This window comes from Hippopotamus amphibius, chromosome 13 (genome assembly GCF_030028045.1).
Source record: "Hippopotamus amphibius kiboko isolate mHipAmp2 chromosome 13, mHipAmp2.hap2, whole genome shotgun sequence".
Taxonomy (NCBI): domain Eukaryota; kingdom Metazoa; phylum Chordata; class Mammalia; order Artiodactyla; family Hippopotamidae; genus Hippopotamus; species Hippopotamus amphibius.
Genome location: NC_080198.1, coordinates 97,389,684 through 97,411,697, shown reverse-complemented (window position 1 = coordinate 97,411,697; position 22,014 = coordinate 97,389,684). Strand labels below are relative to the sequence as shown.

The 22,014-nt window shown below is 35.9% G+C and overlaps 1 protein-coding gene across 1 annotated transcript in view; it reads left to right on the top strand.

Moving 5' to 3' along the window:
- FBXL5 (F-box and leucine rich repeat protein 5) overlaps positions 1-17,292 on the top strand; it is a 48,784-nt gene extending 31,492 nt beyond the window's left edge. Inside the window, exons 10-11 of the mRNA XM_057705373.1 lie at positions 9,712-9,860; positions 16,504-17,292. Of these exons, the coding sequence (XP_057561356.1) occupies positions 9,712-9,860; positions 16,504-16,580 (226 nt within the window). The 3' untranslated portion in view covers positions 16,581-17,292. The remainder of the gene's footprint in view (positions 1-9,711; positions 9,861-16,503) is intronic.
- Positions 17,293-22,014: the final 4,722 nt, after the last annotated feature.

Here is a 22,014-nt window from a genome sequence, read left to right as displayed (position 1 = left end):
AAATTATACAGAAGATCTAGCTAAGATAATTAATGAAAGTAGCTACACTAAACAACAGATTTTCAGCATATATGAAACTGCCTCATGTTGGAAGAATGTGCCATCTGGGACTTCCTTAGCTACAGAGAAGTCAGTACCTGGTGTCAAAGGACAGGCAGCTTTCTTGTTAGGGGATAATGCAGCTGGTGACTTTAAGTTGAAGCCAGTGCTTACTTACCATTCTGAAAATCCTAGGGCCCTTAAGAATTATGCTAAATCTACTCTGCTTGTGCTCTGTACGTGAAACAACAAAGCTTGGATGACAGCACATCTGTTTATGACATGGTTTACTGAATTTTTTTAAGCCCACTGTTGAGACCTGCTGCTTAGGAAAAAAAAGATTCCTTTCAAAATGCTGCTCAGAGATAATGTACCTTATCACCCAAGAGCTCTCATGGAGATGTACAGTGAGATTAATGTTGTTTTCATGCCTGCTAACACAGCATCCATTCTGCAGCCCATGGATCAAGGAGTCATTTCAACTTTCGAGTCTTACTATTTAAGAAATACATTTTGTAAGGCTGTATAGTTGCCATAGGTAGTGATATCTGTGGTGGAGCTGGGCAAAAGTAAATTGACAGCCTTCTTGAAAGGTTTCACCATTCTAGACGCCGTGAAGAACATGTGACTCATGGGAACAGATAAAAATATGAACATTAACAGGATTTTGGAAGAAATTGATTCCAACCCTCATGAATGACTTTCAGGGGTTCAAGACGTCAGTGGAGGAAGTAACTGCAGATGTAGAAATAGCAAGAGAACTAGAATTAAAAGTAGAGTATGAAAATGTGACTGAATTATATCTCTGGTAAAACTTTAATGGATAAGGAGTTGTTTCTTATGGATGAACAAAGAAAGTGGTTTCTTCAGATGGAATCTACTCCTGGTGAGGATTGTTGAAATGACAACAAAAGATTTAGAATATTACATAAACTTAGTTGTTGAAGCAATGGAAAGGTTTGAAAGTAATTGACTCCAATTTTGAAAGAAGTCCTACTGTGGGTAATATGCTCCAGAGAAATCATTTGTGAAAGGAAGAGTCTGTCAGTGCAGCCAAAAAAGCTTCATTGTTGTCTTATTCTAAGAAATTGCCACAGCCACCCCAGCCTTCAGCCACCACCACCTCCATTAGTCAACAGCCACCGATGTGGGGGCGAGACCCTCCATCAGCAAAGAGATAATGGCTCGCTGCTCAAGGCTCAGATGATACAATAAGTATTTTTAGTAATTAGCAATAAAATAAAGTATTTTTAATTAAGATATGGATATAGTATTTATTTATTTATTTGTTTATTTATTGTCTGCATTGGGTCTTTGTTGCTGCACACAGGCTTCCTCTAGTTGTGGCAAGTGGGGGCTACTCTTTGTTGTGGTTCCTGGGCTTCTCATTGCGGTGGCTTCTCTTGTTGCAGAGCACAGGCTCTAGGCACGCGGGCTTGAGTAGTTGCAGCACACAAGCTCAGTAGTTGTGGCATGCAGGCTCAGTAGTTGTGGCTCTCAGTCTAGAGTGCAGGCTAAGTAGTTGTGGTGCACGGGCTTAGTTGCTCCGAGGTATGTGGGATCTTCCCGGCCCAGGGATCAAACCCGTGTCCCCTGCATTGGCAGGCAGATTCTTAACCACTGTGCCACAGTGAAGTCCCTGGATATAGTTTTTTAAACATGCTGCTCTTGCATACTTAATAGACTACAGTATAATGTACACATAACTTTCTTATATGCACCAGAAAACCAAAAAATGTGTGTGACTTGCTTTATTGTGACATTCGCTTTATTGTGGTGGTCTGAAACTCAACCTGCAGTTATCTCTGAGGTATGCCTATACTGTATTTCTCTTGTTTTCATACATTTGCATTTGCTCTCTCTCTGTAACATATGTTTCTTGGCTAACTTATGTTTGTTTCTATCTGCATTCCCGTTTAAATGTCACTTCTTATGGGAAACCTTTTGTAACCCCCCCTCCCTCTACCAAGGCTCTTAAGTATGTTCCCATCATATAATATTATAATTGCTTGTTTACTTTTGATATCCAACTAGACTCAGTGAGGCCAGTGAATGCACATATGGTTTACTCAGCTGTATTTGTGAAAGAAGTTTTATATTCCATGCAGTCTGTCCTCAGTGTACTAAAAATTTTTGTTTTAGAACATGAAGCAGTTTCTGCATTGAGATCTCTTCTGAGATCTTTTTTTTTTTTAACTTTTAATTTTTTAATTTTTTACAATAAACTGCATATATTTAGAGTGTACTATTTGGTATCCCAATCTCCCAATTCATTCCCCCCCCCCAACCCTCCCGGCTTTCCCCACTTGGTGTCCATATGTTTGTCCTCTACATCTGTGTCTCTGTTTCTGCCTTGCAAACTGGTTGATCTGTACCATTTTTCTGTAGTCCACATAGATGTGTTAATATACAATATTTGTTTTTCTGACTCACTTCGCTCTGTATGACAGTCTCTAGGTCCATCCATGTCTCTAAAACTGTCCCAGTTTCATTGCTTTTTACAGCTGAGTAATATTCCATTGTATGTACGTACCACATCTTCTTTTTCCGTTCATCTGTTGATGGACATTTAGGTTGCTTCCATGTCCTGGCTATTGAAAATAGTGCTGCATTGAACATTGGAGTGCATGTGTCTTTTTGAATTAAGGTGTTCTCTGGGTATATGCCCAGTAGTGGGATTGCTGGGTCATACGGTAGTTCTATTTTTACTTTTGCAAGGAACCGCCATACTGTTTTCCATAGTGGCTGTATCAATTTACATTCCCACCAGCAATGTAAGAGCGTTCCTTTTTCTCCACACCCTCTCCACCATTTACTGTTTGTAGATTTTCTGTTGATGCCCATTCTAACCGGTGTGAGGTGATACCTCATTGTAGTTTTGATTTGCATTTCTCTAATAATTAGTGATGTTGAGCAGCTTTTCACGTGCCTCTTGGCCATCCGTATGTCTTCCTTGGAGAAATGCCTATTTAGGTCTTCTGCCCATTTTTTGATTGGGTTGTTTGTTTTTTTGATATTGAGCTGGATAAACTGTTTATATATTTTGGAGATTAGTCCTTTGTCTGTTGATTCGTTTGCAAATATTTTCTCCCATTCTGAGGGTTGTCTTTTCCTCTTGTATAGTTTCCTTTGCTTGCAGAAGCTGTGAAGTTTTATTAGGTCCCACTTATTTTTGTTTTTATTTTCATTATTCTAGGGGGTGGATCAGAAAAGATCTTGCTGTGATTTATGTCGAAGAGTGTTCTTCCTATGTTTTCCTCTAGCAGTTTTATAGTGTCTGTCCTTACATTTAGGTCTTTAATCCATTTTGAGTTTATTTTTGTTTATGGCATTAGGAAGTGTTCTGATTTCATTCTTTTACATGTAGCTGTCCAGTTTTCTCAGCACCCCTTATTGAAGAGGCTGCCTTTTCTCCATTGTGTATCCTTGCCTCCTTTGTCATAGGTTAGTTGACCATAGTTTATCTCTGGGGTTTCTGTCCTGCTCCATTGATCTATATTTCTGTTTTTGTGCCAGTACCATACTGTCTCGGTCACTGTAGCCTTGTAGTATAGCCTGAAGTCGGGCAGCCTGATTCCACCAACTCCGTCTTTCCTTCCCAAGATTGCTTTGGCTATTCGGGGTCTTTTGCATTTCCATACAAATTGTAAAATGTCTTGTTCTAGTTCTGTGAAAAATGCCATTGGTAATTTGATGGGGAGTGCATTGAATCTGTAAATTGCTTTCAGTAATATAGTCATTTTCACAATGTTGATTCTTCCCATCCAAGAACATGGTATGTCCCTCCATCTGTTGGTGTCTTCTTTGATTTCTTTCATTCGTGTCTTATAGTTTTCTGAGTACAGGTCTTTTCCCTCCTTGGTTAGGTTTATTCCTAGGTATTTTATTCTTTTTGTTGCAATGGTGAATGGGATTGTTTCTTTAATTTCTCTTTCTGATCTTTCATTGTTGGTGTATAGAAGTGCAAGAGATTTCTATGTGTTAATTTTGTATCCTGCAACTTTACCAAATTCATTGATTAGCTCCAGTAGTTTTCTGGCGGCATCTTTAGGATTTTTATGTATAATATCAAGTCCTCTGCGAACAGTGACAGTTTTACTTCTTCTTTTCCAGTTTGTATTCCTTTTATTTCTTTGTCTTCTCTGATTGCTATGGCAAGGAGTTCCAAAACTATGTTGAATAGTAGTGACGAGAGTGGACATCCTTGTCTTGTTCCTGATCTTAGAGGGAATGCTTGCAGTTTTTCACCATTGAGAATGATGTTTGCTGTGGGTTTGTCATGTATGACCTTTATTATGTTGAGGTAGGTTCCCTCTATGCCCACCTTCTGGAGAGTTTTTATCATCAGTGGGTGTTGAATTTTGTCAAAAGCTTTTTCTGCATCTATTGAGATGATCATGTGGTTTTTATCCTTCAGTTTGTTAATATGGTGTATCACATTGATTGATTTGTGTATATTGAATAATCCTTGCATTCCAGGGATAAACCCCACTTGATCATGGTGTATAATCCTTTTAATGTGTTGTTGGATTCGGTTGGCTAGTATTTTGTTGAGGATTTTTGCATCTAAATTCATCAGTGATATTGGTCTGCAGTTTTCTTTTTTTGTAGTATCTTTGTCTGGTTTTGGTATCAGGGTGATGGTGGCTTCATAAAATGAGTTTGGGAGTGTTCCTTCCTCTGCAATGTTTTGGAAGAGTTTGAGAAGGATGGGTGTTAGCTCTTCTCTAAATGTTTGATAAAATTCACCTGTGACTCCATGTGGTCCTGGACTTTTGTTTATTGGGAGATTTTTAATCACAGTTTCAATTTCATTCCTTGTGATTGGTCTGTTCATATTTTCTGTGTCTTCCTGATTCAGTCTTGGAAGGTTATACCTTTCTAAGAATCTGTCCATTTCATCCAGGTTGTCCATTTTATTGGCATTTAGTTGCTTGTAGTAATCTCTTGTGGTGCTTTGTATTTCTGTGGTGTCTGTTGTAACTTCTGTTTCATTTCTAATTTTATTGATTTGAGTCCTCTCCCTCTTTTTCTTAATGTGTCTTGCTAGAGGTGTATTGATTTCATTTATCTTTTCAAAGAACCAGCTTTTAGTTTTATTGATTTTTGCTATGGTTTTCTTTGTTTCTATTTCATTTATATCTGCTCTGATCTTTATGATTTCTCTCCATCTACTAACTTTGGCTTTTGTTTGCTCTTCTTCCTCTAGTTTCTTTAGGTGTAAGGTTATATTGTTTATTTGGGATTTTTCTTGTTTCTTGAGATAGGATTGTTTCGCTATAAACTTCCCTCTTAGAACTGCCTTTGCTGCATCCCATAGGTTTTGGATTGTTCTGTTTTCATTGTCATTTGTCTCTAGGTATTTTTTGATTTCCTCTGATTTCTTCAGTGATCTGTTATTTAGTAGCATATAGTTTAGCCTCCATGTGTTTGTGTTTTTTTACAGTTTTTTTCCTGTAATTGATTTCTAATCTCATAGCGTTGTGGTCAGAAAAGATGCTTGATACAATTTCAATTTTCTTGAATTTACCAAGGCTTGATTTATGACCCAAAATGTAATCTATCCTGGAGAATGTTCCATGTGCACTTGAGAAGAATGTGTAATCTACTGTTTTTGGATGTAATGTCCTATAGATATCTATTAAATCCAGCTGATTTATTGTGTCATTTAAAGCTTGTGTTTCCTTATTAATTTTCTGTGTGGATGATCTGTCCATTGGTGTAAGTGGGGTGTTAAAGTCCCCCACTATTATTGTGTTACTGTCGATTTCCTCTTTCATAGTTGTTAGCATTTGCTTTAGTATTGAGGTGCTTCTATATTGGGTGCATGTATATTTATAATTGTTACCTCTTCTTCTTGGATTGATCCCTCAATCTTTAAGTAGTGTCATTTCTTGTCTCTTGTAACATTTTTTATTTTAAAGTCTATTTTATCTGATTTGAGTATTGCTACTCCAGCTTTCTTTTGATTTCCATTTGCATGGAATATCTTTTTCCATCCCCTCACTGTCAGTCTGTATGTGTCCCTAGGTCTGAAGTGGGTCTCTTGGAGACAGCATATATATGGGTCTTGTTTTTGTATCCATTCAACCAGTCTGTGTCTTTTGGTTGGTGTATTTAGTCCATTTACATTCAAGGTAATTATCGATATGTATGTTCCTATTACCATTTTCTTAATTGTTTTGTTTTTGTTTCTGTAGGTCCTTTTCTTCTCTTGTGTTTCCCGCTTAGAGAAGTTCCTTTAGCATTTGTTGTAGGGCTGGTTTGGTGGTGCTGAATTCTCTTAGCTGTTGCTTGTCTGTAAAGCTTTTGATTTCTCCCTCGAATCTGAATGAGATCCTTGCTGGGTAGAGTATTTTAGGTTGTAGGTTCTTCCCTTTCATCACTTTAAATATATCATGCCACTCCCTTCTGGCTTGCAGAGTTTCTGCTGAGAAATCAGCTGTTAACCTGATGGGAGTTCCCTTGTATGTTATTTGTCGTTTTTCCCTTCTTGCTTTTAATAACTTTTCCCTGTCTTTAATTTTTGTCAATTTGACTACTATATGTCTTGGCATGTTTCTCCTTGGGTTTATCCTGCCTTGGACTCTGCGCTTCCTGGACTTGGGTGGCTATTTCCTTTCCCATGTTAGGGAAGTTTTCAACTATAGTCTCTTCTAGTATTTTCTCAGGTCCTTTCTCTCCCTCTTCTCCTTCTGGGACCCCTATAATGCAAATGTTGATGCATTTAACATTGTCCCAGAGGTCTTTCAGGCTGTCTTCAGTTCTTTTCATTCTTTTTTCTTTATTCTTTTCTGCATCAGTGATTATCACCATTCTGTCTTCCAGGTCACTTATTCGTCCTTCTGCCTCAGTTAATCTGCTGTTGGTTCTTTCTAGTGTATTTTTCATTGTAGTTATTGTATTGCATATCTCTGTTTGTTCTTTAATTCTTCTTGGTCTTTGGTAAACATTTCTTGCAACTTTTCGATCTTTGTATCCAATCTTTTTTCGAAGTCCTGGATCATCTTCACCATCATTATTCTGAATTCTTTTTCCGGGAGGGTGCCTATCTCCTCTTCATTTAGTTGTTTTTCTGGTGTTCTATCTTTATCTTGTCCCTTCATCTGCTACAAAGTCTTTTGCCTTTTCATTTTCTCTGTCTTTCCGTGGCTGTGATTTTCAACTTCACAAGTTGAAATACTGCTGATACTGCTTGATTCTGCTCTCTGCCCTCTTGTGGAGGAAGCTGTCTAGGAGGCTTGTGGGTGCTTCCTGATGGGAGGGACTGATGGTGGGTTGGGCTGGGTGGATGGAGCTCAGTAAAACTTTAATCCGATTTGGTGGGTGGAGCTCAGTGACACTTTAATCTGCTTGTCTGCCAATGGGTGGGGCTGTGTTCCCACCCTGGTGGTCGTTTGGCCTGAGGCAGCACTGGAGCTTGCAGGCTCTTTTGTGGAGCTTACGGTGGACTCTGGGAGGACTCACACCAATGAGCATTTCTGAGAACCCCTGCTGCCAGTGCCCCATCTCCTAGGTGAGCCACAGCTGTCCCGCACCTCTGCAGGCAACCCTCCAACACCAGCAGGTAGGTCTGGTTCAGTCTCCTATGGGGTCACTGCTCCTTCCCCCTGGGTCCTGGTGAGCACACTTTTTTGTGTGTGCCCTCCAAGAGTGGAGTCTCCATTTTCCCCAGTCCTGTGGAGGTCCTGCAATCAAATCCCACTGACTTTCAAAGTCTGATTCTCTGGGGATTCCTCCTCCCGTTGCTGGACCCCCAGGCTAGGAAGCCTGACATGGGGCTCAGAACTCTCTGGACTTCTGTGGTATAACTGTTCTCCAGCTTGTGAGTGTCACCCACCCAGCATTTATGGGATTTGATTGAGCCCCTCCTACTGTCTCATTGCTGCTTCTCCTTTGTCTCTGGATGTGGGGTGGTTTTTTTGGTGAGTTCCAGTGTCTTTCTGTCGATGATTGTTCAGCATTTAGTTGTAATTCTGGTGCTCTTGCAAGAGGGAGTGACGTCCTCCTACTCCTCCATCTTGATTCTTCTCTTCTGAGATCTTTTAGACCACTTTTTAGAAGCTGTTTTATTTTTTATTATGAGCTATTCAACTTTATAGGAAAAAAAGAATCCATAAACTTTAAACCCTATATTGTCTTCCTTTAAGGACGTCAATCTGTAATTACTGTGGCCCAGTCAAGCCACTGAGGCCGTAGAACTGCCACTGTTATTAATTTAAACTGTAGGAATGGATTGCGAATCTATGATTTAAGAAAAAGTCAGTCTTTTTCAGTCAAAATATAAGAAGTATGCGTTTAAACCTCTCATGTTTATTGGGGTCTTGACAAGCTGTTTTGATAGACCAGTTTTTTTCTTTTAAACATGCAATGACAAAACATTAAAATGTATGTACTAATGTTTGTCCAGCAGTGTCTCTTGTTGAATATATAAATGTTTACATAGTTTATTCTAATCTCAGTAGTTTACATACCTTTACTTACCTTTACTTCCTAATTTCCATGTACCTGCGTAAGCATGCTGATTGTTTTTCTTTTCTTTTTTTTTACTAAATTTATTGTATTATTAGTTTCTTTGATAGCCGTGTCAAGAGAGATTGTTTATACTTTTCCCAGTTTTTGCTGCTGTATACAGAACATCAGTCTTCTCAATTTTGTTCTTGATATTTTTCAGCTCTGCGATTGTCATTTTAGTCAGTTTCTCATTTTAGCCTTTTTCTCTAAATTGCTTTTTTAATTCTTCTAGGGTATGCCATGAAATCTAATGTTTTCATTTTTATTGAAATGAAATTCACAATAAATTCATTCTTTTAAAGGGTACAAATCAGTGGTTTTCATATATCTACAAGGTTGGCAACCATTACCACTATCAAATTAGAAACATTTTCATTAAACCAAAAAGAAAGTGTATACTCAGTAGCAATCATTCCTCACTCCTCTTTGTCCCCAGCCTCTTGCAACCAAGTTACATTGTCTGTCTGTTCTGCCTATTTTGGACATTTCATGTAAGTGGAATTACACAGTATGTGGTCTTTTGTGTCTTAACTTTTTTCACTTAACACGTGTTTTCAGGGTTCATTCATTCTGTAGCACGTATTAGTACTTTATGGCTACATGATATTTATACTAAATTTTGTTTATCCACTCATTCTTAGTGGATATTGGATTGTTTCTACTTTTTGGATAGTATGAATAATGCTGCTGTGAACATTTGTTTGCAAGTTTTTCTTTGAACATATGTTTTCACTCCTTGGGAATATACCTAGGAGAGTAGTTTCAGGTCATATGCTGACTCTGTAACTCTTTGAGGAACTGCCAATCTGTTAGTAGTTTTCTTGATAATTTTTGCTCAGACAATTTGGTAGGAGAATGAAGATTAAGATTCTAGGATTCAGTACTTCCTTCCTGTAAAAATTGAGTTACTGTAATGTTCTCATTAGGAAATTTTATAGACTTGTTTATTGAATGTTTTCAGAAATATCTCTGTTAAATGTATCCTGGCTAATGATGAAGTTAGTTGTCATGTTTTATAGAAATTCTTTAATTTTTCATTACCAGATTGAAAGGTCTGTTAATAGTCCATTGGGCCATAGGAATATATAAGTTTTCATAGATTCTGCAATATATTTTAATTATTGATATATTCTAATTGTTGAATTGCTTCTCTTACAGGGTTTTGACTCTGGGAGGAGGGCTGCCTTATTTGGAGCACCTTAATCTCTCTGGTTGTCTTACTGTAACTGGTGCAGGCCTGCAGGATTTGGTTTCAGCGTGTCCATCTCTAAATGATGAATACTTTTACTACTGTGACAACATTAACGGTAATGCCTTTTAACAATGAGATAATCTTGGAGGAGTTGATTTAAAAATTCTTTAACAGTTTTGATAATTCTTAGGGTTTCTATTTTGTTTTCTAGATTTCTGAGTACCAGACATTTTTACTTTCAGATTTAGTCCTTTCCTAAAGACAAGTTTTTCTTATGGAAAGATATTTCAGCTATCCATTCTGCCAGATTTTAGAAATACGTAATAGTTTAATCAATCTAAAGTGGCAAGTTTTTGAAGAATTACTAAAATTGTAAAATTTGGGGAAATTCCTTAGAGTGAAAGAGCACTCATTAACAATACAGAGGTATTGAGATTCTAGGTACACCTAATCTTAGGGATGATAGAGTCCATTTTCTTGGAAAAGAAAACTATCTAACGTAGTAGAAAAAAGAGGACTTTGGTAATGTGAACTCCTCAGGGACCCTGGGTCTGGTTCCATATAAATCTCTTGAAAGATTGAGGAGGATGGTGAGTGTGGTATTGGGAAGAGGCTGAGGTGCTTTAAACGTGACTAAAATTCCTATAGTATTTTGGAGATTGAGTCCTGAACCTACTGTAACAATCATCAGGTAAACATTTCATGATTTTGTTTTGTTTTGTTTTTTAAGTCTGTTCCTACCCTGCAATGGAACTGTTTAATGTGCTTTTCAACGTACACTCAGTGCCCTGTTGGGCATTCAGTAATCTCTGGTAGAGACTGAAGTCCTGAAGCATAAAAAGTTGCTCCTCATTTATTAGTAGCAAATCAGTCTCCTGTATTTATAACTGGAAAAAATTTAATGGTTCAGATTCTACTGTGTCCTTTTACGTCATGTATTGTGTTTTTTTGAGAGTCCAGTTCATCTTAAGATCATGGGAAGATCAACTGAGTTTCTCTCAGGCAGAAAAAATGACAGACGTCATGAAGACTAGAGGAATAGTATCTTCTTTAATGACATACCAGTAGGCAGAAAAGTTAGCAAATCTGCTGTTTCTCAGATTAAGTTTTTAATATTATCTTTAATATAATATTTTTAAAATATATATGAAGAAACAGAGGAGACAGCAGGTCTTCTGTTTCTGGAATCACATTGGTGTTGCAGGTGATGGCCTCCCATGCTCTTGAAGCAGCAGCACTAACTTGGAGCATTTCTTTGCTCTCTATTGCCTTCAGTGTTTAATAAGGAATGGGAAAATGAATGTCATTTGAGTTACAACCTGCTAAGTGTGCAGAAGAAAGTGTGAGTGCTACAGTGAAGCATGTGCTTCTTCTGGGGATGCTATGAGTTTAAGAAGAGTTTTGTTTTTTTTTTTTTAAATATACAGTTATGTCATTGTAGGCTCACTGTTGTACTTACTAAGGCTTATAGGATATACTATGAAAAGTAACCAGTAAGTATTTTTTGTAAGAAAAATATTTTATTGGTAGGTTGCATTTGAATTGTCTACACTGATTTCAGTGTAGGTTATGCTAGTGGGAATAAATCTCAGAACCTAATTTGTTATACTTATTTTGGGGTATATGAGTGTTATTGAGTTGCTGGGGGGATTGGATTTCAATTCATTTTTATGCCTACTGCTTTTGCGTGTGTGTTTTTTAAAACTTCTTGAAATAATTTAGATGTTGGGATAAAGTTAAATACTTAAAATCTTTTGCACTTTGTATGTTAGAATTCCTTTCCTCTTGACTGGTTTTGAATATATAAATACTAATGTGTTCCAAAGGAGCTGCTACATTCCTTTTGTTGAATGTTAAGATATTTTTGGATAAATGAGTGGTAATTTTCAATAAATGGATCTTAATGAACATATCTCACTTCAAAAGGTTTGAAAGGAAATTGACAGTGCTTGTATAATCCAATACCAAGTCTCCTTTTACAGCTTCTTAAAGCACAATTTTGGGAAAATGGAAGTCTTTTCAAGTTTACAGGGTGACTTGTCGTATGAACTTACATTCCAGAGTTCCAGTCAGTTGCTCTGAAAGCAACGCTCTGATACAAGCTTTTCCTAAAAAGGACATATGAACAATCTAGGAAGTGTTAGGATAAAATTACCTTGTATCTAGTTTTGCAAGGTGACAAGAGATTGATCCAGTATCTTTCATTACAATTCAACTTGTACAATAAATATTTAGTGACTGTGTAAGGGCTCCCTTTTTATTATTGTTTTTATTATTTCTGAAAGTAGTCAATATTTTTATACATGTTCTTGGACTAATAGGGAGCATATTTAGATGACACATTATATTTTAATATTTGAGAGTAACACTTAACTAAGTGTATTTTGTCAAAAGAGAGTTTACATAGTTAACTGCCACGTTCCTAAGTAAAAGAAGTAAATACTGATAAATAATATTCACTAGCTAAAAAGTGATAAGTAAAACAAAGTTTTCTGTTTCCTAAGCGTTAGCAGTGATTTTGGAGAAAATAAATTAGTAATCAGGTATTCATAGTGTCTGTTGTAAGCAAGACACTGCACTAAGCATTAACATAAAATGCCATTTTTATTCTTCTGAATGATTCTTCATGACATTTAAATTTATTATTTGATTGATAAAAAAGTTAAGATTTAAATATGAAAAAGACTTCTTAGCCATAATATTTAAATGATTTTTTGTGATTTAAGAAGTATTAGATGGAATTGAATAGTTTTAGAGTTCTGAAGAACATTTGAACAATGATAGCAAATAAACTTTTTGTATTAATTTGCATTTCAGTGTATGTTTAATTTATAAATTAAGATAGATTAGATCATAGTAGGTGACAGTTTCAGATGATTTGCTCTCTTATGTTTCTAATTTAAGTTAAAGAGGAATTAAAGGTAAGTGAAGGTAAGTGCAGATATACAGCATAACTAATATGCTTAAAATCTAGGAAAAGCAAATAATTCAGTATTAAAAATTTGTGAAAATAACAGTAGCTAACGTTATAGCTCTTATCTAATATTTAAAAAAATGCTCTCATAAAATTTATCATGCATTTAAAGATTTTATTTAATGGTTATGCGTTATTTTTCTTTTTTCTTTATTAAGTATTACTGTAATTTAGCCCTCATCTCTTATAACCTTTGGGTTTATTGTCGCATATCAAGATTGACATTTACTGGTGATAAGTCAAGTGTTTACCTTTTGAATTCCGTGTCTGTGGAAGCACAGCTGTCTACTTGAGATACTTGGAAACCCAGCATATCTTAGTCATATTTCTTTCTGATACTACCTCACTTTTTCTGTTACCTGTTTATTCTGTTGTCCATTTATTCCCTTTTCTAAACAGCCCTTCTGTGGTGCTTAAGGGTCTCACTGTTAACATTGCTTATGATTTCCATGCTTTGGAAATTGCCATTCTCCCCTGTTTTCTACAGTATGAAACTAACTTAAAAACAGTGGTTGTCTTCACTTTCGCTTTGCCCTAGGCCTTCAACCAAATAAAACCCACTCTTGGATGTCTCACGTCTGTGGATTATTAGGGTCAGTCACCTGGAGTGTCGTCGACTTTATGATGGGGCTGTGGTTTTGAGGTAGTTAGTATTGCAGTTATTGGTTAAGGACAATTTGTGTCCATAGACTTCCACTGAAACTAAGATATTCTAGTGTGTATTTGAGAAAGGGAGCACATTTCATATCAACATGAGTGAGAACTTTGTTTTGTGCTGACAGATATCAGGATAGGGTGGCTTTCTACCTAATAATATAGGGCATATATTTTCATTCCTACATTTTTCTTCCCTTATTATCCCTACTGCCATCCCTTAGACTTTGAGAGCAAAGAGTGACTCAGGTTACCAGTGTGGAGACAGAAGGTGAAAAACTGTGTGGTATAGGCATACCTTGAGAGAAGATAACGTGAGTTTGGTTCCAGACCACTGCAATAAAGCGAATATTGCAATAAAGTGAGCCACATGAATATTTTGGTTTCCTGGTGTATATATAAGTTATGTTTGCACTGTGCTGTAGTCTGTTAAGTGCAGTAGATTTATGTCTAAAAAAGCAATGTACGTACTTTAATTTAAAAATACTTCTTTTCTAAAAAATGCTAGCCATCATCTTGAGCCTTCAGTGAGTCATAGTAGTAACATCAAAGATTACTGATCATAGATCACCATAACAAGTATAATAATAAGGAAAAAGCTTGAAATATTGTGAAAATTACCAAAATGTGACACAGAGACAAGAAGTAAGCAAACGCTGTTGGAAAAATTGTGCCGTAGGCTTGTTCAATGCAAGGTTGCCATGAACCTTTAGTTTGTAAAAAAATGCAATATTTGCACAGTGCAATAAAGCAAAGCACAATTAAATGAGATTTGCCTGTGTTTGGAAAAATATGAATCTTTTGAATAGCTTCCTTGATCAGTTGGCTCCTTTGAGGCTCCCTTTTAATTGTCTCTTGAAAACCAGTAGCTTACTTTACTTTGATTGCTTTCAGCCATTGCTTAGGATTTTTCCCTAGGCCCCTGTTGATTTCAGCGTGAAATTTCTTCCCTTACCTTTCTGTCCTTTTAAAAAATAGGAGTATAGACATTTTGAAGTATTGTAGGGAGTTTCAGTATGGAATACTGCACCAAAGTCTCTTCGTATTTCTTCCTTTCAAAAAATTTAGAATAGAATTATATACTGAGAAAATGATAGATACGTTTTTGCAAAAGCCACCAGTTTAAGCATTTCATCACAGCTACTGTGTTAGGGCAGAGCAGTGGTAGTGAGGTAGGGGATTGGGTCTCAGAGAAAGGCTCTACTAGGTGGTTGGCAGGCAAAGCAGTAACCAGTGTAAGGGGTGAGGAAAGGCAAACTAAGAGAAGGTGGGGAATATTAGTTAAAGCTGAAAATATATTCAAAGGGAAAACCTGATCGAAGATTGTCTGTGTGAGAAGATTTTCAAACCACAGGATTTCAAACCACTAGAGCATTTCTAAGAAATACCTGATAGTGTGTACTAAGTAATTTCATTTTGACTCTGTGATTAAGAGGACTAGCGTTGTCTTATTTTAAGAGAAAATAATCTTAACAAAAATGCTACTTTGTGAATTTTAAGTATTTGACACGTTCAACTTTGCATTTTCAAAATAGAATAGATTTTAATTTTTATTAAATAAAAAATAGGCTTGTGGTAGTTCAATTTTATGTTTGAAATGATTTTAAACTTTTATTATGGAAAATTTTAAGCATATAAACAATAATATAATGAAGCTTTATGTATCATTGGCTTCAGCAGTTATAAAGCTGTGGCGAGTCTTTTTTCATATACCATTGCCTATTCCCATACCGGCTCCCCATATCTCAGGCATTGTATTACTTTCAAAGTTAAGCATAAGTATTTGAAAATAAATGAAATCACTGCAGTTCCACTATGCTTGTAAAGTCCGTTAGTTTCTTTTCTTACCTAAAGACACATTATTATTTCCGTTAGTGAAATATGAATGCTATACTTCATTAATTGTATATCCTAAGAAATTAGTCCTTTGTATTTTGTATTTTGCCATTTCAGGAATACAAAGAAAAGTTAAATTCTGGGAAATAAGTGTGTTTTATGTGTTAATTTGCAAGTAGTTATTTTCTTATGTTGGTGTTAGCATAGTTGCCTTCTTTTGCAATGGATTACAACTTCAAAAAACAAAAAACTAATTTAACATTTTTCTGAATTAAAGTCTTGATATCATTCCAGGGTACTATGATTTTTCAATTATAATCCATTTGATAAAATATTATTTTCTGTAATAAAATTATATTGCATGTACTTTTATGGTCCTTATGTATCAAAAATGCAGGTATTTTGGTTCTAATTGATGAAAGAACTAATTAACTCTGTTCATGGTGCAGACATACTGAAAGGCTTCAATATAGTTAAAATATCTTTTTCTACATTTTGCCTGCCTTTATGAAAACTGTGATTCATTCAGAGTACTTGACATTTGAGTATGTGCCATGATATCTCTTTGATGCTTTCTAATTCTCAGCTATGTTCCCTAATGGATCTTTTAATCTAGTGTCTGGGTAGCATAATGTGATTGGAATAAAATGTCAGTTATTCCATAAATGTATTATTACTTTTCTCTGTAATTGAATCATAATTTTTTTTGTCTTAGATATATTTTTAATTATTCATTCATTACATACTTAATTCTGGAAGATAATTTCATTTAACCCTACCATATGATTTATTTTGGGTGTAGATGTTAAATAATAAGATGGCAAATGTTAAGGCTATATCTACACAGTTTATTTTTAACACAAATTTTTGAATATAATATTTATTGTAATTGCTCAATACTGGATTCTTTAGATTATCTATTACAGATAAGGTTGTTTTTGCCTTAATTTTATTTCTAGGAAGGATGTTCATGGTCTAAGAAATCCATTGTTAAGTTAGCCTGGCAGTCTTGTTTCTGTGGGTTCTCTCTTCTTGTATTTTCTATTTTGTAAGATTGTTGCCAGAAAAATTATTTCTTTTCCTTCTTTTTTTTTTCATTTACCTATATTAGTTAAAGTCAAACTGCTATTGGTGATTTTTGTGCTGAATAATTTTTTATACACTTGTGGGATTTTACTTCTACGTTACAAATGTGTTACTAGTTTAAAAAAAATCAGTTTTACTTCTTTCATTAGCAAGATTATTTTTATGTGATAAGAAATTCCTCCTTTCACACTTTTCTGTTTTCATACAGGTCCTCATGCTGACACCGCCAGCGGATGCCAGAATTTGCAGTGTGGTTTTCGAGCCTGCTGCCGCTCTGGCGAATGACCCTTGACTTCTGACCTTTGTCTACTTCATTTAGCTGAGCAGGCTTCCTTTCATGCACTTTACTTATAGCACATTTCTTGTGTTAATCCCTTTTTGAGTGTGACTTGTTTTGGCCCTATTTCTTACAGCCTCAGAAATCATAATTTACCAGTGAATTGTACAGTGTTGTTTCTCTTGCAAATCATATTTTTGTTTTAGAAAGGGATTAGGTGTTTTCATAGGGTGAGAACAATTTTTTCAGATTTCTTTTAAATTGAATACTTCAAAAAAAAATGTCACTAATGCCATGCCATTTAAAGTATTTTTTAGATTATTTTGAGTTTTGAAGTCAATGGGTTATTGGTTCTCTTTATAGATAAACACTGTACCAAGCTTTGCAGATCTTTTCAGACATACATTTTTGAAGTTTTATTTTCAGAGACTGCACATTTTGGAAACTAGTCTCTTTTCCATAATGTTTCCTTTATTTGAACAATTCTCAGAGGGCCAATTCAAACATATCCACATATAAGATTCTTTAAGATTATAAAATAAATTGGCTTCTTGGTGTTAGCTCAGGGAGCTGGCACAGCACCAATGTCTTTGTATTTGCTTTCTTCAAAGACCCCTGGTTCCCACCACTGTCCGTAAATTGTCACATTTGGGAAGGGTTTTTAAAAGTTCCACAGTCATTTGAAGAAATGTATAAATAAAATCTACTTTGAGGACTTTACCAAGTAATTTCTTTTGTGTTTTGATTTTGTTATAAATCTCAGTCCAGGGTTACTTTACGGCGAAATAGGAGTAAATAGGTCTTTTGAACTCCCATGAAATCATGACCCTGACAAATTAATAGTTTTAAACAGATACCTGATTTTGTTGAGCTGAATTGTCTTTTTGAAATTTATTGTACCAGAGTCAGAATTTGAATTTGTAAGCTTATCTTCATTGCTGTGTGAAATGATAATTGGAATGGAGACCTATTATTCAGAAAGCCAACATTGAGTCAATTTTATGTCATTCTATATATAATTTAGGTCAAGAAGAAGACAATAGTCAGCAGCATGCCATCCATTTCTGTAAATACTTGTAAGGCTGTGGAAGAGGGGTGATCTTGCAGTCATGTTCTTTGTGGTTCCAGGCATTTTTTTTGTTTGTTTTATTGAGGGAGAGGAGGAATAGGAAAGATATAAACTGTAGGTAGACAGGTTTCTTTCAGGCGAAGAAAAAACTGTTTTACACAGAGTTATCTAAAGATGAAGGAAGATCATTTGATGAGAAATTAAATAAGGAGAAGTCACTGCTTTTTTATTTATTTATTTATTTATTTATTTAATTTATTTTTTTTGGGGGTACACCAAGTTCAATCATCTGTTTTTATACACATATCCCCGTATTCCCTCCCTCCCTCAACTCCCCCTCCCCCTCCCTCGAGTCCCCCCACCCTCCCCGTCCCAGTCATCTAAGGCATCTTCCATCCTCGAGTTGGACTCCCTTTGTTATACAACAACTTCCCACTGGCTATCTATTTTACAGTTGGTAGTATATATATGTCTGTGCTACTCTCTCACTTCGTCTCAGCTTCCCCTTCACCCCATGCCCCCCCCCCAAACCTCGAGTTCTCCAGTCCATTCTCTGCATCTGCATCCTTGTTCTTGTCACTGAGTTCATCAGTACCATTTTTAGATTCCGTATATGTGAGTTAGCATACAATATTTGTCTTTCTGACTTACTTCACTCTGTATGACAGACTGTAGTTCTATCCACCTCATTACATATAGCTCCATCTCATCCCTTTTTATAGCTGCGTAATATTCCATTGTATATATATGCCACATCTTCTACTCTGCTTTTAAATTTAACTAACATTTGAATTAAACCCTCTTGAGGGAAGGTCACCTCTAAGGAAGGACATCTATTGACTCTGAAATTTTACCATTCTCTAAGGGTTCTCTCATTTTGATTCCATTGCTTCCAAAGTATAAGATGGAACCCCTCCAGTATCTAGTATATAGGATAGCAGACCATCTTATCCTTTGAGTCTGTGTCTGTTAACTTAAGTCCTCATACCTCTTGTGGCACAACTACCCTAGCTGCCTCCTTTAAAAGTTTGGCCTAAGCACAAAGGAAAAACTGTCTGGATTCCTTTAGAGAACTTGAGAGGAAATCTGAGTTTAAAGAGCAATTACAGAGCCAGAAGTTTATTTTGTAGGTTGATTGTTTTGTGGTTGCTGTATTTTTATTTCCTTAAGTGTTTAGTAAAGTGTATTTGAAAAGTTGACATCAGGCACTATTTCCAGAAAAAGAAACTAAAATAAGTCTTCTGGAGTGAGTCCCATCAAACTGCATGGTAAAATTAGTCATCTATAGCCATGGTCCTGAGTCATCAAGGGAGCACTGAAGTGTAAACCGCATGTAATCAGAAAACGGTGTAATATTTGGGGAGTAAAATTTTTGATAATACTTTATGGAAAAAAATCATGATTAAATGATATTTTGGGACTTGGCTTAAATGTTATTCTTTATAAATTAATTAATTTGAGCAGCTAATTTCCCAGGGGTTCCAGGTAGTTGAGGTGCCCTCTTTTTGCTTTGTTCTGTGCTGCTTGATGTTAGAAGACCATTAAATAGGACTTGGCAGTCTTGAACCAAACTGACTTCAAAATGTGAGCACGTTGTAATATGGAAACTCACTGTTTTTCTACCACTCCCACTACCCCCACCCTTCCATGGGGAGATAGCATAATCTGCATTTAATTTTTAAATATTAGTGCTGTGTCATTATTAAGGATAGTCAATGCTTTAAAATTTCTTCTAAGTTTATTTTTCATTGTGATATAGTTGATGCACAATATTATGCTAGTACTGCATAATGACTTGACACATATATTATGAAATGATTGCTGTGGTAAGTCTGATAACCATCTCTACCCATATAAAATTATTACTGTATTATTGATCACATTCCTTACGCTGTGTATTACATCCCCATGACGTATTTATTATGTACTTCTTAATCCCCTTCACCTATTTCCCTCACCCTCCTCACTTCTTGCAACCACTGGTTTGTTTTCTGTACCTGTGAGACTGCTTTTGTTTTGTTTTTTAGATTCTGTATATAAGTGAAATCATGTCATATTTGTCTTTCTCTCTCTGCCTTATTTCACTTAGTATAATATCCTCTAGCTCCATCCATGTTGTCTCAAGTGGCAAGACTTTTTTTTAATGGCTGAGTAATATTCCATACCTTCTTTATCCATTTATCTTTCCATAGACTCTCAGGTTGATTCCACATCATGGCTATAATAGTATAATATTATGTTACAATATATAATTATATATATATATATATAATCTATTACAATAGCCACATTGTGGCTATATAAATAATGTAGCACTGAACACTGGAGTGCATATAGCTTTTTGAGTTAGTGTTTATGTTTTCTTTGGGTAAGTACTCAGAAGTAAAATTGCTGACAGTTCTATTTTTAATATTTTGAGGATCCTCCATACTGTTTTCCACAGGGCTACAGCAATTTACAGTCCCACCAACAGTGCATGAGGGTTCCCTTTTCTCCACATCTTCACCAACGCTTGTTTTTTGTTGTTTTTTTGTTGGTAGCCATTCTGACAAGTGTGAGGTGGTATCTCATTGTGGTTTTGATTTGCATTTCCCTGATAATTAATGATGTTCATCAAATTTTCATGTGTCTGTTGTCCATGTGTGTGTCTTCTTTGGAAAATGTCTATTCAGGTCTGCTGCCCATTTTTTTAATCAGGTTTGTTTTTTTGATGTCAGGTTGTATGGATTCTTTGTATATTTTGGATATTAACCCTTTGTCAGATATGTCATTTGCAAATATCTTCTCCCATTCAGTAGGCTACCTTTTTTTTAAAAAAAAAAAAAAAATTATTTATTTATTTATTTATTTATTTGCTGCATTGGGTCTTTGTTGCTGCATGTGGACTTTCTCTAGTTGCAGAGAGTGGAGGCTACTCTTTGTTGCAGAGCTTCTCATTTTGGTGGCTTCTCTTGTTGCGGAACACAGGCTCTAGGTGCGCAGGCTTCAGTAGTTGTGGCACACGGGCTTAGTTTGCTCCGCGGCATGTGGGATCTTCCTGGACCAGGGATGGAACCTGTGTCCTCTGTATTGGCAGGTGGATCCTTAACCACTGTACCACCTGGGAATCCCCGAGAGTTCTTTTTGTTTTTGCTGTGCAAAAGATCTTTAGTTTAATATAGCCCTATTTGCTTATTTTTGCCCTTGCCTAAGGAGACATATCCAAGCTTTTGGTAAGACCAGTGTCATAGAGCATACTGCCTATGTTTTCTTCTGGGAGTTTTATGGTTTCAGGTCCTTACATTTAAGTGTTTAATCCGTTTTAAGTTTATTTTTGTATTTGTTGTGAGAAAGTAGTCTAGTTGGATTCCTTTTTAATGTTGCTGTCCAGTTTCCCCAATACTGTTTGTTGAAGAGGATGTCTTTTCCCCATTTATATTCTTATTTCCTTAGTCATAGATTAATTGATCGTATAAGTGTGAATTTACTTCTGGACTTTTCTGTTCCATTGGTGTGTGTGTCTTTTTTTTATGCCAGCATCATACTATTTTGATTACTGTGGCTTTGCTGGTTTGAAATCAGGAAGCATGACACCTCCAGCTTTGTTCTTCTTTCTCAAGATTGTTTTGGCTGCTCAAGGGCTTTTGGGTTTCCATTCAATTTTAGAATTATTTGTTCTAGTTTTGTGACAGATGCTATTGGTATATTGATAGAGATAGCATTGAATCTGTAGATTGCCTTGAGTGGTATGGTCATCTTGACAGTATTAATTCCTCCAATTCATGAGTGCAGTACATCTTTCCATTTGTTTGTGTTTTCTTCAGTTTCTTTCATCAGTCTTATAGTTTTCCAAGTTATACCCACCTTAAATGGATGTTGAATTTTGTCGAAAACTTTTTATGCATCTCTTGAGATGATCATATGATTTTTATTATTCAGTTTCTTAAGGTTATCATGTTTATTGGTATGCAGATATTGAATCATCCTTGCATCCCTGGGATAAATTCTACTTGATCATGGTGTATGATCCTTTTAATGTATTGTTGAATTTGGTTTGCTAATATTTTGTTGAGAATTTTTGCATCTGTGTTCATCAGTGATACTGGCTTGTAATTTTGTGTGTGTGTGTGTGTGTTGTCTTTGGTTTTGGTATCAGGGTGATGTTGTCCTTGTAGAATGAGTTCGGAAGCATTTTTCCCTCTGCAGTTTTTTGGAATAGTTTGAGAAGGATAGATCTAACTCCTCTTTAAATGTTTTGTGGAATTCACCAGTGAAGCCATCTGGTTCTGGATTTCTGTTTGTTGGGAGGTTTTTTGGTTACTGATTGAATTTCATTACTAGTAATTGGTCTGTTCATATTTTCTGTTTCTTCCTTAGTCGTAGGAGATTGTACA